Consider the following 22,929-nt stretch of genomic DNA (forward strand, 5'->3'; position numbering starts at 1 on the left):
CATATGGACTGTCATCTCTGTATCTGGTCGCGGAATATTAAAGACGCTTACTATAAGAATAGGTTATAGAGTACTAGGTACTCTGTATAATGCCAGGTCCTTCTATCGTATAGACCTTGCTCGTGGTAGAGGTGAATACTCCGCCCGTACCTGGTGTGGAGTATTTCAGTAGCCTCGGCAGTGAATAATAATAGAACACAATAATAATACAATGGTATTATTATTAAGAGATATTAGTATATGTACTATAGCCTCCTGGCACGGGGTATACGGAGTACGAAGCAGCTGAACAGGGATAAATCCTTGCAAACACTGGATGTTTTGCCTCTGCGACTGACTATCTAGCTGTTACCTACCTACTAGGTACCTAGTAGGTACCTAGGTAACTACTACCTAAGTACCTACCTAGTATTACTAGGTATTACTAGGTATTACTAGGTACCTAGGTACTACTTAATGATAGGTAAGTGTAGAACCAAAGTAAGTAGGACAGATGTATGGAGTAGACCGAGTCAAAAACTTAGGTACCTTAGTACCTGGTAACTAGGTGGTACCTAGTAGTTAACTACCTGGTAGATAGTGTTCTGCAACTGTAGGTATGGTAATATCAGGTACCGTACAATCTATAATACGGCCACGAGGACGATCAACACGATGAGCAGCGTAGGCCAATTATACGGAGGACCCGTAGAAGCAAGTATCTGTATCTGTACAATAGCTTAGGTACGGAGTACCTCGTAGTAATGTTCTTATAGAGGTACCTGATAAAGGTACCCAGTAATAGTTGTGTGGTAGTAACTATGTAGGAGAGATCTGGTTTGCTATGTAGAACAGATTAATTAATGCTGATCGATCTGATCCGTATTCAAGCTTAGCATCGATCGATATCCATCTCTTCAATACTACACTCGCTAACTCAATACTCTAGTCTCCTATTCCCCCTGAACCAGAAACGCCACCAGTGTTAAACTTTGGGACGGTCGTCGAACCAGTGGGAGGTGCGGAATAAGCCTGGGACGAGGTTATCCCTGAGTGACCCGTGGATCAGACCATTGAGTCAATATTATGAAGTAGATAGGAAATACTGGTAGAGAACAAAGAATATGAAAGATGAAAGAATTGATAAAAAGAATTAATAAGGTATTCGTCTCTCGTACTCTGTATACTAGAATAAAACCGTACATCGTTTCTACTCCATAATCCATCTCTGATCGTGGGCCGGCTGAAGACGCTATGATTATCGCCTCCGACAGACTCCACCTCTTCTCCTGAACCCATGGATGACCTCCAGGTCTGAATCTTCAGTCCAGCTTCTGCTTCTGATTCATCCATCTTGATCTCATTCTTTATTTGATTATTGGTTTTGTTGATTTGATTCCATTTTCTGAGCTTCTCTATCCCGTCGCTGGACAACATGTCCAACAATGAATGACTCCTAGGTACTGCTTGCTGCATATGTAGTACTCCGCTTCTTTATCCTCCTACTCGATCATAATTCTGTCAAAATAATACTGACAAGGCTATGCTGGACGACAGAATGAATGACAGTGCCTCGGTGGCCTCACTTCCTCTATTCATCTCGCTCTTTCACTCCATACCTGTCGCCTTCCTTAACCACTCACTTCCTTAACCACCACTATCCTTAATCATAATCACCACTCTGAATCCAGAAAGAAAAAAAAAACAAAAACAAAAACAAAAACAAAAACGATCATAAAATGCAGAGCGAAGGGCTTCCAGCCCCGGGCCCTCGCTCGCGCAGTGCCAGTCTGTCGAGCGACTCGCAGCTGCCCCGGGCCAAACTGCTGTCGCCGCCGCCGGTGATCCCCTCGCCCGCTTTTATCGCTCCCTCCGCCGCCTCGCAGATCCTCACCACCGAACTCGAACTCGACCTCGATCCCGCTCTGTTGCCCGCCGACGAGGCCGACTATGCCTCCGCCGAGGGCGCGCTCGTCAGCGCGCCCGCCCTGGCGTCGCTCAACGCCTTCCTCGACCACCTCCTCTTCAATATCCTGGCTGTCGCCCGCTCCACCCAGCTGACTTGTATACGCCCCGCCGTGGCAGAGGTCCTGAAACCACGCTTCGCCAAAGAGATCGTCGCCGCCGCCGACGAGGAGCTGGGCGAGTACATGGGTGGCGCCGAGGACGAGGAGCTCGACTTCCGGGGCGGCCAGGACCCTGGCGGCGAGTTCGATCTCATCCGCTCGTGGAAGCTGACCCGTCTGCGCTGCATGGTCTACACCCGTCTCGGTGACATGGAGGAGGACGACGAGGATGACTTCATCGTCCAGGAGGGCCTCGATGCCCCCGCCCACAGTGGTCCTCGTCGCTTCGCCAGCCATGTCGGCAACATCACCCCGGCCGCCGCCATCTTCCTCACCTCCATCATCGAACATATTGGCGAGCAGGCCCTGGTCTTGGCCGGGGAGACTGCCTGCTTGCGTGTCTCCAGGGCTGGTGCCGCCGCTGCCACTGCCGCCGCCTCTCCCTCCTCGGAGCGTGCCGCCCGACTCGTCGTCGAAGAGTCTGATATGGAGAAACTCGCCTTGAATCCCACCCTCGGCCGCCTCTGGCGTACCTGGCGGAAACGCGTCCGCGCCCCAACCATCTCCCGCGCCATTTCCAGGGAATTCATCCGTCTCCGCGGCCATTCCTATTCTCTCTCCACCTCCAGTCAGGATCCCCCCGTGCCTGCTCTCGTCTCCCCTGAACCCATCGCCCTGCCGGAGTCCGAGCATGACAGCCAGGAGACCGAGACTCCAGACGATTCGTCTGTAGTCGACCCGGGCTCCATCCCCCTGCCAGAGTCCGAACACGACGTACAGGAAATCGAGATTCCAGGATTCTCGGTCGACCCTGATGTGGAGAGTGATGGCGAGGGCGAGAGCGCAATCGTCGAAATGGTCACCATGCAGGCCGTCGTGGCGCACAAGGTGCGTCCGCGCAGTCTGATGGTCTTCTCGTCCGTTCCGTCTTCTCCTCAATCTACCTGCTCATCAGGCTCCTCCTCCTCCTCCTTGTCCACCTCGCCGACTGCTATCCGCACGCCGAAACCCGTCCGTCATGCCCGCTCGAGGTCCCTGCCCAGCTCTCCGCGGACCCTCGTCCCCGGGTCGCCTATCGTGGCGACAGAGACCCGTCGGGTTATGCCTCGCTCTCCGTCTGATGAACAGAGACCGCTCGAAACCATGTACGAGAATGATGAGCAGTCCGTGAAGCAACTGAGCGATACCCCTGATCTCAACGACAGGGAGACGGTGGATAAAGAGGAAGAAGAAGAAGAGGAAGAAGCAGGAGAACGATCAACTTTTTTGATAGACGATGAGGAAACAGCAGAGCAGCAGGAACCCTCCTCGTCTGCTGTACCGGACCATGTCGAGAATCCTGAACGTTCCCGCTCCCCACCCTTGAGTTATGGTCGGGAGGAGCAGGAGTCCGAGGTCATCGAGGGTCAAGGAATGGCAGAGAGACCAAGATTCATTGCCTCCGTCCCTCGGCCACCTAAAAGGAAACCGAGCAGGGACATCAGTACCACGCAAAAGGAGTTAAGATCGGCCAGTCCGTCGATCGCACCACAGCTGACTGGTACGACGGTGACCAGTCCGATTCCTCAGCCCCTGACGCAAGGAGCAGTAGAGCAATTATCTGTCGAGCAAGTATCCGTCGAGCAAGTATCTGTCGAGCAATTGACTGCTGAAGACGAGTCTATTGCCTCCACACAGAGACAAAGTGCTTCACCATCGGCGGCGTACGACAATGGCCTTGACAAAGATTTGCATCATCAATCCACCCTATCTGTCACGGAAACCGTCTCGTCGAAGCGCGACTCGGAATCAGCAGATAGCATCGGCGCCCCGCCTTCCATCTCCGATGCAAGTGATCGATCCTTCTACTCGTCGCGCACACGACCCCGGCCGACTGCTTCCATCATCACGACCACGACCCAGCAAAGCCTTGGCCGCTCGAGCCCTGCGGCATCCGTAGGCATCGACCGCGCTGCCGTCCAGCGCGTCTCCCCGCGCCCGTCCATCTCTGCAGTCTCTGTCCGTTCCAAGTCCCGCCGATCGGACAGCTTCAGCAGTTCCAAAGAGAGACGGCCTGTCACCTCGGGATCCACCCATTCCCAGGTATCCAACAAGCTCAAGGGATTGATCGGACGGCCGCCGCCGCTTGAGCCTGCCTCCCTGCGCCGGCGCAGTTCTTCTGACACCAGCCGGGCGTCGAGTGGCAGCCGCTACTCGGAAGACGACGACACCAACCTGGACAAGCTGATCAAAAGCAACGAAACCATTCTCTTCACTTTGACCCCGAAGACCATGCGGGAGATCGAGCACCCAGACTCTCCGCGCTGGCATGCTCAGAAGACGGCGCCACTGGATGATGAACTGCCGCGTCCCCGGACGTCGACCACCTCTGCTCGCGCAGCCGCCGCCGCCGCCGCCGCCGCCCCGGCCGTCCCAGCCGTCAATCATGGCCACGAGCCCCTAACGCCGCTGTCAGCGCCTCCGTACATGACCAAGTCCAAGTCCATCGATTCCGTCCGACACAAGACCTTCGAAACGGCCAGCATCGACTCGAGCACGTCGCGACGTGCTCGAGCCGGCCAGGCCCGCGAGGCACGACTTGTCGCGGAGTCGACCCGGGACTTTGCCGAATTCATCAAGATGACGGGGCCGATAGGTGGCCAAACCATGCCGCCGAAACCGATCATCCCACCCGCGCTGCCGTCGCCGGCGGCGAGTGCGATTAGCAGCTCACGAACCATGCCAGAGTTATCTTCGTCGTCGTCGCCGTCGTCGCCGCCGCCCAGCTCACTTGGCCGGCGGCCCAGTCTCCTATCCAAAGCCTCGAGTCGCTTCGCGAACGGGCCCAAGCTACAGGCCCGCGCCCCGGCCTCCGCGCACGGCGAGCAGACCTCAGATCTGATCGATTTCATCCGCGAAGGACCCCCCCCAACAGCCGGGGCGCGCCATATCCAGCGCACCATCGCTCCCTTCCGCGACCCCCTCGACTCGGATGACTTCTTCAGCACCGCCCACCGCACCACCACTCGCGGCTCGGTGGCCAGCAGTAGCAATAATAACCACAAGTCGATGGGTCTATCCACAGGGACAGCTTCCCCTCCTCCTACTACTACTGCTACTACTGCCCATGCCAGCGATTATCCGGCTCCCGTGCGCAAGCAACGTCGCGTACGTGATCCGTACGACATCGACTTTGACGACCTGGACGCAATGCTGGACGAAGAAGAGGCGCCGGTCAAGCCCAAAGCAAGACGAGAGGAGGAAAGCCTGCTGGATTTCCTGCGCAGCGCGACCCCACCCCCGGACTCGAACCAGCCACAACCCTTCCTGATGAACATGAACATGAGCATGTCCGCGGCCGGGACGACCGCCCGGAATAACCGGCTGATACACGGCCCCAGCCCTTCTTCACAGGAGCGGTTCCCCGGCTCGAAACCGTCCCGAACCTCTCTCCGCTCCCAGGCAGACAGCTACCATCATCACCAGGGTGGTCTCGCCGGCGCAGGTCCAGCAAACTATACCGCCAAGGTCGGGCTGGAGCGCAGTGGGCTCGGCGGCGCGGCGTCGTCGTCCCGCTCGACCGAGACCAGCGCCCTGGCCGATTTCCTACGCAACACGGGACCCCTGGAGCCTGTGCCGCGCCTATCCTCGTCGTCGTCGTCGCCTTCGCTGGCCTCGAGTGCGCGCAGGGATCTCGGCGGGTCCTTTTCGAAACTCTTCGGGCGGCGTAAGAAGCTGGAGGCATGATCTACTTTTTAATTCATTCACTTGGTTCCCCTGGTTCCCCTACTTCACTTGATGTCTCCCTTTCGGTAGCGTTCGAGCCTGACGATTGTATTCTTTTCCCTCACTCACTCCCTCCCTCCCTCCCTCCCTCTCTTTCTCTCTCTCTATCTCATTAATTACTTTGATGCCTATACCATGGCGGTTGTCTCTTGGTCTACTTGATCTACTTATGAAGTCTTTACTTACTTACTTTACTTGTAGTAGTAGTGTATTAGTGTGGTAGGTAGAGTAGAGTGCTAATCAGTATAAAGACACAAGTCGTAGTTACCATTTGAATTGTTCCCCCAATAGATGGGAAAGGAAACGGCGTTGCCCGCGGCCCCAAAGAGAGCAAAGGACATGATGAAGACGATGACGGAGGTGCCGCCGTCGAGCGCCGCGGAGACGAGATAGTTGTATTTGATGAAGAGGTTGGGGTGGTAGCGGCGCAGGTACCACTGCGAAGCGAACCCGAGGAGGAAGAACATCATCACGGACGAGTTGATGCCCACGCACAGATACGAGACGTAGTAGATCATCACCGAGGTGTTGACGTTGTTCATCCCCAGCGAGGGGAATTTCTTGTGGATCAACCAGAAGGGCAGCGGCGCGAAGAACCCCACGATGATCGCCAGGCTGCACCATTCGTACCGGCCTCCCACGGAGAACAGCTCGTGCGCGAGTCCTCCCCATGCGACAGACTGATCGTTAGAAGAAGAAGAAAGAGAGGAACTAGGTGTAAAGGGCTTACTAAAGTGTTGTATTGTTGGGGCTGTTGGCCGGACCAGATGTTGGTACCTTCAACTGAGAGGAGAATCTCTCGCTGATTGGTGACAATGCTGTTCATCATGATGTAGTTGAAGATGGCACCGACCAGCGTGCCGATCATCTGCATCGTGAAAGTCACACGAGGGGCCAGATGGCCGTATTGAGCCAGTTTGAGGTCGGTACATAGCAAAGCTCCTTGGGTTACGGAATTATACCCCTAAATTGGTCAGTCAGTGGCTTGGAACAGACTTGGAATTAAACACTGAACTCACGTAAAGACAGAAGTACATGTTTGCAACAGGATTGCCGGGCTGGATGTACCCTCCGATCAATTGAACTATGGGCTGGATGATGAAGGCAATGCCGGTCACCGCTTGCATGGCTCCAAAAATCAACAGGAACACCCATGCGACCAAACAAGACACCAGGAATCCCCACCACGGCAAAGTTGAGTCGCCCTTGTAGAGACAGATCAGGCCTATGACGACAGACAGCACCAGCACGAGAGAGTACCACCAGTTCGGAACGGGCTTGTACGACATCATCAGCTTGTAGTGCGGGTCATAGTTTTCCTCGTTGGGCTCGACCGTGGCCTCGGATTTCCAGAAGGTCAGATTCCAGTTCTTGGGGTTGAATTTCCGTTTCAGATTGCTTGGGTAAAACGCGCTTAGGGCAGCCTGCATGTCGTTCCAGTTCCACAGCAACATGTGGACAATTCCCGCCGAGATAGACATGTTGGACACCAGGATGTTGACGGCGTATGTTGCGGCAAACGACGGCAAGCCCACCAAGGCCAGGGCTTCTTTGTCGATGCGGTTGTCGGCTCCGATCACCAGCGTCTGGTTCCATTGCAGCTGATCCGCCATGGTTGCGTTCTCGCTGAAGAGCACCTGCGACAGGAACGGGAAGTTCTGGGCGTTCCAGATGTTGCCATAGTAGACTCCGCTGAAGACGACGATGCACAGAATGACGCCGACGCCCTGGCTGATGAGACTCTCCATCGGGTAATAGAGGGGCGAGTAGCCTCCGGAAATGTAATCCCAGTCGAAGCAGAAGGAAAAGAGGCCGAGCCCTTCGTTTCCACTGGCGCCGCCGAAGACGTTGGTGAACACGGCGCTTTTCTGGTTCGCCAGACAGAAGATGCTTACACCGGTCAGGATGGGCATGATCCATTCGGGCACGATCTCCCAGAGGAAGATGGCGGTGAAGACAAAGCCAAACACCTTGAGGGGCTTCCTAGTCTCGGCTCGAGGGCGATGCAACGTTTCTAGCATGTTGTTGACGGGGATGTTCGAGGGCCACAGCATGTTTTTCGGGTAGACCAGAGTTTTGCGCATCAGGCCGCCGAGACCGTAGCCCAGCATCTGCGAGGAGAAGAGCAAGAAGATGGACAGGGCGCCGTTGAGCTTGGCGTCGTAGTACAGCCGTTCCACGGCGAGAAGCTCGATGCCGAGCGCAGCGGTACTGGCGGAATTCGCCATGACGATGATCGCCAGATGCTCCTTGATATTGAACGGATGCGGGTTGAGCCATCTTCCAATCGCCCCCTTTCTGGGGATTACCATTGCCATACCCTCCCCCATGAGATATGCGATGACGGCCACGAAAACAGTCGACACCACCACGGTTTGCGGCTTGAAGTAGTAGATCGAAGAGATGGTACCGCCGAAAACTGCAAGACCAATACCTAGACGAGTCAATATCAATATTTTTTTTTTCTCTTTTTAATCGTCGTGGGGCCTACCTAAAAACCAAGTACGGAAGGTAAGCGAAGACAACGTAGGGTCATCTTGAAGATGCAGAGTGTGTGTCAAGATATCATCTTTATCCGCCGGATGATGGATCGATTCTTCTTCCTCCTCGCCCGACTCAAAGTTCCCTGCCTCGGTGCCGACATCCACGGGGGCCTTCTTCTCGTCGACTGGATAGTGGGAAGCGTCTTGGGAGTGTTCCTGAGACGAGACCTCGTCTTGCAGGGAAGGACTCATGGTGACAATAGAATAGTAATAATCTGCTTGCACCCCTGTTGACTGAGACAGACCTGCTGCTTCTGCTGCTGCTGCTGCTCCCCGCGAAGAAAAAAACCCACCACTATATATAAGGGGTCAATCGAAGGACCCTCCATCGTGGATATCATTACCCTGTCATGGGGGCACACTCCACTCGTCGATAGGTATCAACCCGAAGTCTTATCAACAGCCATTAGCAATTCAACTCCGGGGGCATCACTTGCCACCCCTGACACCGTCCACCCTAGCCAGTACCCTGTAGTACCCAGCACCCAGGCCCTAGGTAACTTCTACCTACCTGTAACTACCGGTTGTAACCCCACCCCAGGGAGGTGCGGTGCGCCGATGGGCCCCCGGTGGCGGACTGAATCGTAAACGTCGCAACGATCATCTTTCAAAGAGATGGTTTGGGGGGGGGTAGTAGGACTGGAGGTAGTATTCCGGAGCACGTATCTTGATCGAATCAAATCCCCATCGGTTCACTGCTTTTGATATGCTTCGAGCTCGCCGTACGATGGCCGACGCAACTCCGACGGGGGTCTTTTTTAGTGCAGAAGAAGTAAGAAAGTACTAGGGACGATGCTAGACCAGTTCTGCTTAGTGTACTTTGGGGGTGCCACTTGCTGGGGTATTTCTATATGGAGTATCTGTGCCACTTGACAGGGGGTTGCGCATATAAAAGTTAGAGCTTGCTTATATTTACTATTTACTACTATATATTTTCTTTATTGTAAGTGTCTACTTTGATAGTGGATGCTGATGCTGATGATGATGATGGATAGCCAGAGGTTCTGCCTTCCTATTCCAGTTAGTGCGATGGGATCCCTATTCCGTGGAGGCTTGAATAGTATTAAGATACTGCTAAATAATAGTTAGTACTAGTAGATAATACTAAGAGTACGAAATTCCTTCAGATTAGCGTACCTCAAGCGATTATCATTATAATAAATATTTAATAATTCTCTGCTCTCCACCATCGCGAATCTCGATCAGGAGAGAAAACAGTATGCCTACGCTTCCACTGCCCGCAGCATATTTCTTGTGTATAAAGCAGCCCGGCGTACTGGAGACAGTAATGGAAATAGAGATAACGGGCTGCCGTATAGCACCTTCCTCGGATGTAAGGGCGTCGGTTATAAACCGCCAAGGACAGACTTCTCCTGACGATCCCACGAGCTATCGATAACCCGGAGCTTGAAGTGATGGGTTTCTAGGCTCAGCCAGTAGTACGACAGCATGGGCACTTTTGGTCTTTCGGGGAGATCTGGTATAATGGCGTAGGAGGGTGATTCAGCTATGATGTCCAAAGCTAGAGCCATAGTCAGCCAGGAATAAAACACCATCACGAGCTAGGGAATCTGCGAATCCAAAGGGAATACCTACAAGCGAAGGAACTGCCTCGCCAGTGTCAATGTATACACTCTTCAACGGAGCAAATCATCGATCTATCTTGCGAGGAGAACAGCTCAGCTGGGCGGATATGCCCAAGGACAGCATCCATTGATGCTTGCCCATGCTTGTATGAGAATAAGTGGACACCAGTCATCACGGTATAGGAGACACAGTCCTGGAGAATTGGGCACCAGATATAACTACCTGTCAGTGTTGACAGAGAGTCTCGGGGCTCAGTAGGTTGAGAGTGTGTAAGAATACGTGTTGTTGGAGAGGACAAACGAGTAAGTGAATATCGGAGGTGAGTGAATATTAAATGGGGGGACGCTTCCATATCAACCCGAGGGCTGTCCTAAAAGTTCCCGCACACTCACATCACTACCCAGTTACCAGGACGGATTCTATCAGGCTGACAGAATCAGCATTCGACTTGGTGTCGTCGGATGGGGGATTGAATTTTGAATTGCCCTTTGTCTTCATCACGATCTCTCTTATCGAGTACCTCTTCTCTCTCCGGGAATACGCGCGTCTGCCCCTTCTCCTGCTGAACGCCTACAAGTACACCATTACGATGACCACAGGGGAACCCGGGAATAGGGTGTATTTTCTGAACTGGAAGAGAGATGTCCAATCGAGCCCTAGGATTCTAAAGACGTATCGAGATCAAGGGTTCCAAAGTTGGTGTGGAAGTATACCGAGAATTTATTAGACGAGACGGTACGATTATAAAAATCTTTCCTTCTCTAGACTATATATTCCTCCACGCTAATTCATTGGACCTGAAGTCAAGAACGTACTTCTAATTTCCGCTATGATCAGTCAGTGTCATCCTCGGGCCATTCTTCAAATTGCACCATCCATATCTCAGCTGCCAGCTCCTTCAGATCGTTGATGCCGAAAGAGATATCTCTCTTCATTGGTCCATCTGTGCCTCGAAGAAACAGATGCTTGAAGTCAATAGAGAGGGGATCTTGATTACTAGCGTGAATATCACTCTGACCAGCCTCCTGGGAGAGTACCGTTCTATACTCGCTTTCTTGAGCAGTTGAGCCCCCCTATTTTTAAAAAGTGATTTCCTTGCGTTGTTGATTAATCCCAACTGTGAGCACAATCTGCACATCCCCTTGTGATTCAGACTGCCACCACGCAACGTCACTGACCAATTTCTGATATGACTCGGAATCACCGACTTCAATCACCAGGGTAGGCCATTTCCTGGAGCGGCCTTTCGGTAGCTTCTTCGGCAAATAGGTTTTATCAGCTCTTTTCACTCGCTCATTCCCTTCAACATGAGCTGCTCCAAACAGGTAGAGCTGCTTATCCAAGCCGCCCATTCCATGAAGCCGATCAATCAACAGCAGCTGATCAAGTCGCTCGTGGGCAGTAGCGTAGGCACGACTCTCTATTTTGATAATGAGGACTTTGTCGCGGAAAAAGTAGGATTCAAACGGAAATATAGTATTATTGGCAAGCTCCTCTTTGAGGATCCGCTCCGTCACGTTGAAAAAGATGATGAATAGTCTTCGTGTGTGATCGGCTTCGAACAGTTCCAGTTCTTGATTCTGCATAGCAGTGAAGTGGTCGATGTTTTGGTACTCATATTTACTTGTAGTGGCCCTCGTGCCAAAAAGGCCGTCTCCACCTAGACTTGCCATTTGATTTCTTTCGTGGACAAAGTGGTGAGTTGAGAGAAATCCGAGAGAAATTTAGCTTGGGTTCTGGTTTGATTCACTAGAATCCCTCACTATGACGCGTAAATCTGTATACGAGTAAGAGGTACCAGTATTCATTGTCCACTTTAGAGGTTTTGATTGGTGAATAGGGTCTATCTGAATAGGTATTAATATTAATAGCTGGCTACTATGGTAACAAGCTGTTGAGTATAGTAAAAGTGAGAGATATGTTGAGTAAGTGTTTCCTGAGCAAAAAGATGCCTCCTCTGCACAAGTCCTCTCTTTCCCTGGCTTCTCTTCTAACAAATTTTCTTCTACCAGCTCCTCTTCCATCCATTCCACAGATATCTCCTGCTTCAGAGTGAGTTTTGCAAAAAAAATATACTCCTCTTCTCTATTAGTATCCTTATTTATATAACCACAGCTCCAGGCATGGCAGTCATTCTACCGAAGATTCAATACACCCTTTGAAGCTGGCTTGATGACCCTTCTTTAAGTTGCTGTCTTCCATGGGTTAACCCAGAATAGTAACATCACAGTGTCATAGCAGGAAGAACAGACAATCTCGGGCTCGACATCCGCTCCCAGTGGAAGGAAGACCTGACGAGGCGGGAGCAGGATGGCGGACACAGCAAACCTACACAAGACAGCGTTCAATGAGATCTACAGCACCAACTTCCTCACTTAAGGCTCCCATGGAAGTTCTAAAAAGCAACAGACCGTCACACTATCATCAACTGAAGCCGAATATGTTGCTCAATCGCAGGCCACCCAAGAACTCCTATGGATCCAGCTCCTGCTCAAAGAACTCGACGTGATTAATCCTCCTACATCTACCGTTTTCGCTGACAACCAGGGCGCCATAGCACTGTCGATTAACATACCTTTCTCCAGAAAACAGTCTAGCTACCGGCGTAGCCTTGCTTGATCCTCGCTGCATAGAGAGCAGACAGCATCTACATTATAAATTGATTACTTTCCATTCTGCAGCAATCTTTAGGCTGAATGCGTGGTTGTTAGCATCGTCGGGGCTCTCTGCCTTCCTGACAATGGATATTTACACTCTGAGCCTAGGGAATATTCATACTATCTAGCTGCTGTAGGATAATTCATATCTCCCGGCCTTCTCCAAATCTATTTCAGGCTTCTGCTCTTCTGCCTCTCCCACGCGGGCAACGCCCACTTGACCATATACTCGGACCTCAGGAGTTGGTCCGCTGTAGGACGTTCCGCAGGTTCAAACGCCATCATAGATCTAAGCAAGTCCTCCAACGCACGTAGTTCACCGCCTGCAACGTCCCATTCGCACGTCTGCTCTGTCTCGCCACGGCCCATGTCACAAAGGCGCTGAGGCAGACGCCGGAAGACGGGGGTGCTGATACGGCGGAAGTCAGCGACCCATGATCCATCCTCCTCGAAGAATTCGGAGCGGTTAGCCCAAGAGCTCCACCATCTCGAGGGCGGCTGACCCAGCGTATTGATCATCTCGGCGACAATGTCGTCTCAGTCCCAGGCAAATGTTTCAAAGAGTGGCCGCTCGCCCAGAACCTCGTACAAGGTGACGCCTAGGGTCCATATATCAGCTGCGGTGGGTTGGATGATGGGCTCGTTGAAAAGGTCTTCTGGGGGAGAGTAAAGGACTGGGGTGTGGAGAGTCGGTGAGGGCGTCTGTGACACAAGAAAGGACGTTCCGTAGTCCGAGATGATGATTTCTGGGTCATTCTGCTCGTTGGCAGGCATGTTCATAGCCATCGGATAGATGGCATGCGGCGGTGCGTGGGGTTCACTGGGCTTTCCGTCCAGTCGCTGAACAGGAACATCGATGGGTTCGCCGAAGCGTTGGTATATCTCAGCCGTGCTTAGTCTGTCAAAGTCTGGCATGCGTCAGAGAAAGTTGCGCAAATGGAGATCTGCCCTGCAATTAGTATGCGGGATCGGTAAATGGAGATAGATGTACGGCCTAGATTGTCCTCACCTCCGTGGCATACGCCATTTGCATGTAAATAGGACAATCCTAAAAGGAGCTGGGCAGCTGTAGATCTAGCAGCGTCCACTGGAAACATAAGGTCTGTGCTGTCCTCCTTGGACTTGGATATACTACTGCCAGCAGGCTCACCGACCAAGCACCGGTGATGTCCATTTGGACCATGAAACGAGAATTGGTCAAGTAGCGGTGGAATAAATCGCTTTCCAGGATGATCAATGTCGCTCTTCATCAGGTAATCAAGGATCTTCCCCTCACGGCTATCTGGCGATGCTCTCGCAGTCAGTATCTTCAGCGATACGTAGCGCCCGCGTTGCTGATCCCGGGCAAGCCAGATTGTTGAATATCCACCAAACCCAAGCTTGTGAACAATGGCGTAGCGGCCACTGCAGAAGGTGTCTCCGATGAGGGTTGGATGATACCCGCCGGGCACATACTCCTCGAGATATTCCACATCTGCCTCAGGGTGGTATATATCTTCCGTCACGGCATGCAGGCACCGAAATGAGTGTAGTGACGGAGAAACTCTGCACTGACGGCTGGTCTTTGATGTGAATGGAAATCGACATGAGAAGATATCCAGACTTTGCCGACGAAGTCTCGCGGGTTGGGAGAACGAGCGAGTGAGTCTCCAGCATAGGTTCATGTTCATGTTTATGTCTTTCAGAGAGGTCATCGAGCGACGACTGGCAGTACAGAAAGGCGGTCTGGCCAAAGCTCTTGATAGCCTCGTCTTTTAGTTAATAGACTTCTCAAGCTTAGCATCTGCATAGCCAACGTTGTATTCTCTACTACTTGATGAGCTGTAACCATGCGCTTCGGCAGATTATTACTATACCAGTTCGTGCCAAGGGATATGTGTGAAAAATGAAGAGATGTTCTGGCTGGCAAAGCTACTACACTGGATGGTACGCCTGATCTTGGAGCAACACAGATAGATGACATTGGACTCGGTGATATATACATATATATACGGATTCCAGCAGGTCTTCACAGCTCCTCTAACAATACGCCGAATCTCCAAGTCAAGCAGGATGGTACGCCTAATCTTCGAGCTACACATTCTAACACAAAAGATGTATGTACAACCTCGGGGATATATCCACTAAAGAAGGAGCGTGGAACACAGACTGACAAGGCAGGATATATAAATTAAAGCAGAGCGACGATTGCACCTAGAAGCTGCATTTACAATCGACAACAATATTCCTCATAACTCGCTACTCTCTCTTAATCAACAAAATGCGGTCTGCGGCCATCACTGTTGCCCTTCTGGCTAGTTCTCTACTGGCCGTGGCTGCCCCAACCTCTCCACCTGGAGGAAAGACAACGGGATGGTCCTGTCCCAATGGCTGGTTGGTCTGCGGAGTTAGTATATGATGACCTCTATTTCATCAGCAGAGCTCACTATATTTTCTATCAGGAGTGTAATGGGACCTCCTGCAGGGTTGGAGGTATCAACTAGTATGTTATCTAATTTCAACTTACTCCGTACTGGCTGGTGCATAACTATATGCTGACATGGCTGATGCAGTCACTGTGCTACTGGTTCAGTATGTCTTTCTCTTCACCTTATTAATATATAGAGCTTCTCTCTACAACATCTATACACTATAAGCTAATATCTGGTCCAGTGCACTGCTCAAAGCGGAGCAGGGGATGGTGCCATTTGCGGTGGAGATTCCCTTCTCGGCCCCTCCTATAATTGCCCTGGCAGATGAATAGAGAGATGGAAACAGTATGTCAATAAGCGAATACCATGGTTCGCTCCGCCATGCTCTCTTGACCACTGGTCTTATTCAACTCCTAGTCAAATGAATTGTCTAGCAACCTAAAACAAGGTTGATAGTACTATGAAGGAACCATCAGCTTATGTTGAATTCCAGTTAATTGGACTAGACATTGCAAAGCAAAGCTTAATAATACCGACTGCTTCTTCTTTTCTATATTAATACTTGTGCTTCGTGTATGATGATGTTGTTGAAACTTGATATGTTGATACTCTCCTTCCTGCGGAACATCGTTGATCCGCTGATCGCGCAGCGTGGCTTCACCTCAACTGTAAATAAAGATAAGGTAGTCTCTTACCTCCCGACTAGTTCCAGCCCAACCCTCCAAAAAAGAACACAATGTTCAACACACGTATCGTGGGGGCCTTCCTCCTATTGCTGCACCTGTGCACGGCGCTGAAGTTCGACCTCCCCGCCGTCTCCGGCAAGAACGAGCGATGCATCCGCAACTTCGTCTCCAACGGACAGCTCGTTGTCGTTACGGCCATTGTGTCAGGGAACAAGGGTGATGGACAGGTGGTGAATATGCATGTACGTTATCCATTAGAGGTGTAATATATATATGTTGATCATGCTGACGATGATGATTACAGATTAAAGATGCTCTCGGCAATGAACACGGCCATCCTAAGGATATCGTGGGGGAGACGCGCCAGGCTTTCACTTCGCCGGCGGATACGGCATTTGATGTCTGCTTTGAGAATCTGCTTGTTTCGAAGAGTACGTCATAATCGAATGAGAGAAGGGGGGGAGAGGAATGTGAATATGTTGTTTTGTTAACTTTTACAGGAGCAACGTCGAATCCCTCCCGCATGATCGAACTGGACGTCGATATCGGTGCCGACGCGCGCGACTGGTCGAGCGTGCAGGTGCAGGAGAAGCTCAAGCCCGTGGAGACGGACCTGCGACGCATGGAGGAGCTGGTTGCCGAGATCGTCAGCGAGATGGAATACCTGCGCGCACGCGAGCAGAAGCTGCGGGATACGAATGAGAGCACGAACGAGCGGGTCAAGTGGTTTGCCTTTGGCACTATGGGAATGCTCGTTGGTCTGGGAGCATGGCAGGTTGTCTACCTGCGGGCGTACTTTAGGTATGTTTACCTTGTTCCTTGATCTTGTTCTCTTCTGACTTTTACTAACTCTCATTCAGGTCTAAGCATCTTATCTAGTGTAGTCATCTATTGTTGGTTGAATGATACGTTAGACTGCCAGGCACACCCATTATGATAGCTACGTATACATAAGACTGTTACGAGTCATTCCATACTCCCTCGCCGGTCTCGGTATTCTCCCCCCGCTCCAACTGGTCATTGTCAGTGTAGGGCGTTGACTCGAGCGCACGCGGCCTGCTCTGCTCTGTCCGTTCTGTCCAGCTCTGCTGCCTCGTCCAGCTCGGATATCCGTATTCGAAGAAAAGCTTTTTTTTTTCAACAGCTTAGCAGAAGAACCAAGAAAATATCTATCCCGGAGGGACTTCTAATTCATACCTTAACCATCAGCGTAAACACAGCAGCAACAAACACCATCATGGCTGCACTCTGCTCCCTCTCCGTCCACGGCCCCAGACACGCCCGGTCGTATCCGAAGCGTACCTCGCACGCGTCGTCGCCGTGGCTGGCGTCCTTGAACGGCCAGGCCCGGTCATGGATACTTCGCAGCCCACAGCAGCGTAGCTGGTCTTGAATCTGCCTGATGGCTCCTGCATCCTTGTTGTGGAAGAATCTCTGCCATTGTGTTTCTAGCCGGCAGTTCAGGATCTCGCTGGGGAGCAGGTACGTCATGGCGAGTGTCCCGAGCACCCCGGGGAACAGAGTGAGTAGCTGGCTTAACGCATGGAAGAGAGGCTCGTAGCGGCTCTGGCGTGTTCGGGCGCGGAGAATGGCAACTCCCAACGTGAACAGGGGGAGGAAGGTGCCTAGCGCTGGGATGGAGGGAGAGAGCGGTAGCGAGAAACCGATGGATCGAGTCCAGGCGATCCTAAAGACGTTTTTTTTAGCTTGCTTTCTTCATCATCTCTCTTGTTCCCCTCATTTCCGCAGGAATGTGTACGCAGCAAGTATGGTTGAGATGAGTATCAGCTATTGAGTTGTTAGTTGGAATGGCTCTCGTTAACGGTCTCTGGAGCCTGGTTGACATACGAGAATGAGTACAGCGCCGTAGAGGAACGAGGTGTGTAGAATCATTGTCAAGGACGAGATATGGTTACTCAGAAAGAAAATATGAATTTATCTGATGATAGGGTTCTTTGCTGGATGATGAAGAAATGGAGAGAAGGTCTGAGGTCACTATTGTTACATAGCATGCGGGGTTATAACACATGCAGGTCTCAGCCTGATACACAAAAGTACTAATGGCGATTTCATCTAAATAGATCAGATTCTCCAAGTCCAGGTTGTATGGTCTGTAGAGATATAGGCATGAAAGAGCAATATACCTCCAATAATCCCATGAGACAGTAGTAAGTACTGGTGAGTTAGATACCTGGGCATATTTCTCTAACTATGGTCTACTAAAGGTACCTGCCTGCCTAATTAGTACTTTGGTGCAGATTTCCGTATTTTGGTAATAATACACACAATACCATACATACCAGTGAAATACCGCTGACAAGACAGCAAGGGGCTATGTCGATATCGAGATCTGACCTCTCTTCACCCCCCTATCTCTCTCTCCCAGTGCCACTGTGGACCATTCGAGGTAGCAAACGGCCAACTGCAGCAACCTGCGGTCATTGTCTATCATGTTTTCTCGCCATCGCCGAAGATCGTCGCGCTCTGGGCCAGCAAGATGCCACGCTTCTGTGTTCGCATCCGATTCCCTCGTGGCACACCCAAGGGCCCCAGAGGGGGGTGGCGTTGGAAGGTCTGGATGCAGTAAGTTCAAGCTTGTCGAGGCTTCTACGCATCCCGGAAGGGAAAATAGCTGACCACAGGAAAAAGCAGGCAGGCTCTTGGTGGCACTCCGGGCGATCAGGGCACAGACATAAATAAACGCGAACCCTTGACTTGTACACAGTATAAATGGCTGGTCCCATCTTGGAGGTGAACGTCTCTATCTCTTCTTGTTCTCTTCCCTCCCTCGCGATCTTGGCCTTGCTCTCCTTGCCAGTTGCATCGGCAATCCCTGCATCGTTCGTGGTGTTGTATGTTACACCGAGTGTCACGATGGACAAATCTCCCGAGGTCGAACCTCATGTCTCGGAATCGGTCATGTCGACGGATTCGCAGTCTCCAAGTTCTAGACGTTTGGAGAGGAATCTGCTATGGAAACTCGATGTGCGGATCATTCCGGCGCTCTGGGTCCTCTTTTTGGTCTCCTTTGTCGATCGCTCCAACCTGGGGTCGGTTGAGTTCTGCTTGCCTTGCCGGCTTTGAAATCTGCCTAACGCTCGTGTTTAGAAATGCAAAGATTGCAGGCATGCCCCAATCTCTTCACATGAAGGGAAATGACTACAACATTGCCGTCACCGTCTTCACCGTCTCATATGTGGCATTTGGACTGCCGGCCAACCTGCTCACCAAGAGATATGGTCCTAAGTTGCTCGTTATCTATATGGCGGCATGGAGTAGGCATCAAAATGCCATCCTGTTCTTGTCTTTGACGCTTACAAAATCTAGGCCTTTGTACTCTAGGACAAGGGCTGACCAAGACCGTCTCTGGTCTGATTGCATGCCGTTTCCTCATGGGTATGTAGCTACTATCTTGTCAAATCGACCTAGCTATATAACTGACTGGTAGGATAAATAGGACTCTTTGAGGCTGGCTTTGTGCCTGGTACGTCAAGGTCACTTGTCTGCATCATGGATCTAATTTGTATTTCCAAGGCTGCGCATATCTCATCGGTTGCTACTACAAAAGGGACGAGTTTCTTCGACGGTATGCGATCTTCTTCAGTGCAAACATGGCTGCTGGTGCATTCAACGGGGCAAGTTAATAAAACAGCCTTTGGAATCTTACGTGCTGGTCTAACTTTCGCTCCAGCTTTTCTCTAGCCTTTTGACGCGAATGGATGGTGTAGGCGGATATGAAGGTTGGCGGTGGTCAGTGTTTTCCCTCATTGCTCAAACTAGACACCAATGCTTATTGAACAGGTTGTTCATCATTGAGGCAATTATCACCATTGTCGTCAGCGCCGTCTGCTACTGGATCATCGTGCCGTTTCCCGAAGATGCGACCTTCCTAACCCCGGAACAGAAGGCATTGCTTTTGGCGCGTCTCGAAGAGGACGGCGGTGGTGTCCGCAACGATCGAATTAAGTTTCGTCGTATCTTACCAATGATTGTTGACTGGAAGATCTGGATCTGGTAGGATGATAATATATGTACCCAACCCCCTGCCAGTAACTCGACTGATACAGAATAAAAACCAGTGTTGTGGCATATATCGGCGCCGAGGAATCCGCAAGTTCACTTGTTGCTTTTCAGCCTTCGATTCTGAAAGATCTAGGATGGACCAGCACATCAGCGCAGGTGCATACGATCCCGGTGTATGCAACCTCGTTCATCCTGACGCTTGCTAGCGCCTGGCTTAGCGACCACCTGCGCCAACGCTACCCGTTTACGCTGTTCGGGTCGATCCTGATCACTCTCGGATGGAGCCTTGAACTAGCGCAAACCCTTTCTGCACGTATTCGGTACATGGGCATGTTCTTCGTCGCCTCGGGGGCCTTCATCATGATGTCGACCATTGTCGTTTGGCTATGCGTCAACCTGGACAAAGGCGTCAAACGCAGCGTCGCCATGGGCCTCCTCACCAGCTTTGGCAACTGCGGTGCCTTTGTTTCCGGCAACGTCTTCATTGCCGGCCAAGCACCCGGGTATCCCCTCGGCTTTGGTATTGGGGTCGCCTTTGGCGTCTTGGCCGGTGTCGCGGTGACCATTTACTACGCCTATCTCCGTTTGGAGAACCAGCGACGCGACCAGAAGAGCAGCCGGAGAAGCAAACGCGACGCGCGGGACGAGACGGATCGTCTTCAGGACTTGGGGGACGCACATCCCGAGTTTCGATTCCAGCTGTAGATACATGTAAATTATACGGGGTAGTTATAGTGAATTGCTTTGTATAAAGGAGTCCTATCCTGTAACTAGTACAGAGTAGTTAACTAATAACTAATATGGAGTGACTAGGTAGTAACTCTGAGGTGACCTCAACAGCAAGGGGGATCCGCTAATGAAGCATCACCGTCGATCATACAATACACTGCTACACATAATTACCAAAAAATGTTACTGTCGTGTACAATACAGGGCAGTAGCCAGTATCGAGCTTCTCTCTCCTATTGTATTGAGTTAACTAGGTAAGTACCTAGGTACTACTAATCTACTACTCATCATCACTCCAGCGTCTCCTGTAAGGAGGGAAGATGGGAGGCAATATACAGTTCAAAAAGGACCCCCGTAGGGCTTCGTACCTCTTTGAAATAATTATTTCAGTGGAGACTGACTCTGACTACTACTTGATTCTGCAGTGTAACCACACTGGAACTCGTGAATTGTGCTGCACCACCACGTAGTTCGTAGTTAGGGCATGAAGCGTGTGCCTTCGGAGGGGTGGAGGGCTAATGAGAATTGATCGATATTCTGCTCAAAGCTCTATCTTTGACTCTATCTTGATAGATCATACTTTAATAATATGATATGCATGATACCCTCTGTGTTATTGTGACTGAATGGTAGATCTTCTCATCCCTTGAAACCGTCCTGCTCCTTAGTTTATAGGGTATGTTGATTTTATACCCTCCCTGTCTGTACCTGCTGTCATCGCTTAATATCGGACCAGCAAACGCGGGATTCTATTATGCACCTCTACCAAGTACGTTGATTTAGTTAGTTGTTATTCGGTGATTTGTATTGTTCCAGTGTCCAGGCGTGTTTACCATACTCATTGCTTCAGTGATATGCTAAATCCACTTCCTTTGTCCTGTCAACTTTCATCCCTTTCGTCAGCTCGGTAGAGATACACTGCCGACTACAACAAGACGAATAAGATGGCCTCGGACACGACAGTGCCGAACAACGGACCCAAGTTCATTATTGTCACTGCGGTTTTGACTTCAGTCGCCAGCGTCCTGGTCGTGTACCGGCTCGTCTGGAAGGGCGCCTTCCGCAAAGGCATCGCGGCGGACGATGTCCTCGTCGGAATGTCCATGGTATGAGTTGAAGCCCTATGTAGCACATTCAGGAACTAGCCTTATAACATCGGTAGACTGTGCATCTTGTCAACACTATCGTGGGAGACCTCGGTGAGTCGTGTCTCTGCAAGTTCTGGGTCTCCTCTGACAAATGTCTTCTGCAGCTTGCTACTATGCCTTTGGTCGACATGCAAAAGATGTCGCCAAAACTGGAGGGAATCTGGTCCTGGGATACAAGGTTGGAGACACCCTTTCTTTCTGTCTCATAAATCCCTATCAAGCCCTGGACGGTCTTTTAACCGTTTTGCAGTATTTCTGGTTTTTTCAGATCTTATACAAGATCGTCTTGTGTCTGAACAAAATGTCCTTCCTGGTATTTTACCTGAGGATCTTCCCCACTAAGAAATTCCGACTACTCTGCTTCGCAACCATTGCTGTCGTTGCATCAGGCACGTTCGGCTTCATGATAGCAACCATTTTCCAGTGCGTTCCCGTCCAGGCCAACTGGCACCGGCACATAGCCAAGAAATGCGTCAACAACACCATCTTCCGCTGGTGCTGGGCTGGGTACAATACCCTCATGGACATGTGGGTATGTCTTATGCCCATGCCTCTGCTCGCAAGACTGCAGCTCGACACCGCGCGCAAGGTCGGCGTCATGGTCGTCTTCGGCCTGGGTCTCTTCGTCTGCGTCACCAGCATGATCCGTATGCGCTCGATGGAAACGAGCACCACCACAACTGACCCTACCTGGGGATCCTTCGACGCTCTCATGTGGAGCGCCATCGAGGCCAGCACGGGCATCATCTGCACCTGTCTCCCCTTCCTCAAGGGTCCCATCCAGAACGCTTTCCCCCGACTGTTTTCCTCCATCTCCCAGGCCTCCCGGAAGTCACGTAGTGGTGGGGCAACATACGGGATGGAAAAGATGGAGCCCAAGTCGACAGGACATTCTGGTTCAGCAAGTGGCACATTGTGGTCGATCGAGGGGGGCAACCCCAAGACAGAGCAGTGGACTCGAATCGAGAATGACGCTGCTAATCAGGAGGGGATCGGTCGAAATCAAATCCTGAAGAAAACCGACATCGAGATGCACAGCGACTATATATCCCAATAGAAGAGATAGAGAGAGGGAAACAGAAAGAAAATGACGATGAGCTTCAGGGAGGGCGTCTGTTCTTTGTTGCTGTCTCTTTTAGTTTAGCCTAGTAATCACGTGTTTTGTATGTAATCACCTTGTTTTACAATACGCATGGATCTCACAATACGACGTATAATACGCACTAGGTACCTGGTACCTTAAGGTATACATGGCCTGGGCCTCTTTGGGCAGGTTCTTTGTGTTTATTAGAGCAAAGGGCTCTTAGGTACCTAAGGTTTGAGGGAAGATAACCT

The 22,929-nt window shown here is 51.2% G+C and overlaps 10 protein-coding genes across 10 annotated transcripts; 5 read left to right on the forward strand and 5 right to left on the reverse strand.

Annotated features, from left to right (window-relative positions):
* Nucleotides 1–1,542: 1,542 nt before the first annotated feature.
* On the forward strand, nt 1,543–5,855 carry ASPZODRAFT_129687 (hypothetical protein). The gene has a single exon (XM_022722327.1). The coding sequence runs from the start codon at nt 1,719–1,721 to the stop codon at nt 5,769–5,771; it is 4,053 nt and encodes a 1,350-aa protein (XP_022583774.1). The 5' UTR covers nt 1,543–1,718; the 3' UTR covers nt 5,772–5,855.
* A 191-nt stretch (nt 5,856–6,046) lies between these two features.
* ASPZODRAFT_60723 (hypothetical protein) lies at nt 6,047–8,545 on the reverse strand (the record flags this gene model as incomplete). Its single annotated transcript, XM_022728941.1, has 4 exons — nt 6,047–6,490; nt 6,541–6,774; nt 6,830–8,244; nt 8,302–8,545. 4 exons carry the CDS (start codon nt 8,543–8,545, stop codon nt 6,047–6,049), a joined length of 2,337 nt encoding a protein of 778 aa, XP_022583775.1.
* Nucleotides 8,546–11,019: 2,474 nt separating this feature from the next.
* Nucleotides 11,020–11,613, reverse strand: ASPZODRAFT_13991 (hypothetical protein; the record flags this gene model as incomplete). Its single annotated transcript, XM_022724608.1, has 1 exon — nt 11,020–11,613. One exon carries the CDS (start codon nt 11,611–11,613, stop codon nt 11,020–11,022), a length of 594 nt encoding a protein of 197 aa, XP_022583776.1.
* Nucleotides 11,614–12,245: 632 nt separating this feature from the next.
* On the reverse strand, nt 12,246–12,655 carry ASPZODRAFT_129689 (hypothetical protein). The gene has a single exon (XM_022722328.1). The coding sequence runs from the start codon at nt 12,569–12,571 to the stop codon at nt 12,413–12,415; it is 159 nt and encodes a 52-aa protein (XP_022583777.1). The 5' UTR covers nt 12,572–12,655; the 3' UTR covers nt 12,246–12,412.
* Nucleotides 12,656–12,765: 110 nt separating this feature from the next.
* ASPZODRAFT_157692 (hypothetical protein) lies at nt 12,766–14,267 on the reverse strand (the record flags this gene model as incomplete). The annotated part of the gene is made up of 4 exons (XM_022726320.1): nt 12,766–13,116; nt 13,180–13,505; nt 13,607–14,092; nt 14,153–14,267. 4 exons carry the CDS (start codon nt 14,265–14,267, stop codon nt 12,766–12,768), a joined length of 1,278 nt encoding a protein of 425 aa, XP_022583778.1.
* A 590-nt stretch (nt 14,268–14,857) lies between these two features.
* On the forward strand, nt 14,858–15,340 carry ASPZODRAFT_13993 (hypothetical protein; the record flags this gene model as incomplete). Its single annotated transcript, XM_022724610.1, has 4 exons — nt 14,858–14,970; nt 15,039–15,079; nt 15,150–15,168; nt 15,250–15,340. 4 exons carry the CDS (start codon nt 14,858–14,860, stop codon nt 15,338–15,340), a joined length of 264 nt encoding a protein of 87 aa, XP_022583779.1.
* Nucleotides 15,341–15,712: 372 nt separating this feature from the next.
* ASPZODRAFT_91733 (hypothetical protein) lies at nt 15,713–16,960 on the forward strand. The gene is made up of 4 exons (XM_022730428.1): nt 15,713–15,936; nt 15,999–16,125; nt 16,195–16,495; nt 16,555–16,960. Exons 1-4 carry the CDS (start codon nt 15,745–15,747, stop codon nt 16,571–16,573), a joined length of 639 nt encoding a protein of 212 aa, XP_022583780.1. The 5' UTR covers nt 15,713–15,744; the 3' UTR covers nt 16,574–16,960.
* ASPZODRAFT_23523 (hypothetical protein) lies at nt 16,251–17,850 on the reverse strand. The gene is made up of 5 exons (XM_022727938.1): nt 17,543–17,850; nt 17,454–17,482; nt 16,892–17,381; nt 16,555–16,821; nt 16,251–16,495 (listed from the first exon to the last, which is right to left on the reverse strand). The coding sequence occupies exons 1-4, from the start codon at nt 17,585–17,587 to the stop codon at nt 16,654–16,656; spliced, it is 732 nt and encodes a 243-aa protein (XP_022583781.1). The 5' UTR covers nt 17,588–17,850; the 3' UTR covers nt 16,251–16,495; nt 16,555–16,653.
* A 209-nt stretch (nt 17,851–18,059) lies between these two features.
* Nucleotides 18,060–20,562, forward strand: ASPZODRAFT_129693 (hypothetical protein). Its single transcript, XM_022722329.1, has 9 exons — nt 18,060–18,277; nt 18,347–18,744; nt 18,803–18,969; nt 19,022–19,090; nt 19,152–19,178; nt 19,229–19,329; nt 19,386–19,444; nt 19,496–19,708; nt 19,774–20,562. The coding sequence occupies exons 2-9, from the start codon at nt 18,425–18,427 to the stop codon at nt 20,420–20,422; spliced, it is 1,605 nt and encodes a 534-aa protein (XP_022583782.1). The 5' UTR covers nt 18,060–18,277; nt 18,347–18,424; the 3' UTR covers nt 20,423–20,562.
* Nucleotides 20,563–21,210: 648 nt separating this feature from the next.
* On the forward strand, nt 21,211–22,805 carry ASPZODRAFT_129699 (hypothetical protein). Its single transcript, XM_022722330.1, has one exon. It carries the CDS (start codon nt 21,686–21,688, stop codon nt 22,649–22,651), a length of 966 nt encoding a protein of 321 aa, XP_022583783.1. The 5' UTR covers nt 21,211–21,685; the 3' UTR covers nt 22,652–22,805.
* The last annotated feature ends 124 nt before the right edge of the window (nt 22,806–22,929 follow it).

The sequence above is a fragment of the Penicilliopsis zonata genome (genome assembly GCF_001890105.1).
Source record: "Penicilliopsis zonata CBS 506.65 unplaced genomic scaffold ASPZOscaffold_3, whole genome shotgun sequence".
Classification (NCBI taxonomy): domain Eukaryota; kingdom Fungi; phylum Ascomycota; class Eurotiomycetes; order Eurotiales; family Aspergillaceae; genus Penicilliopsis; species Penicilliopsis zonata.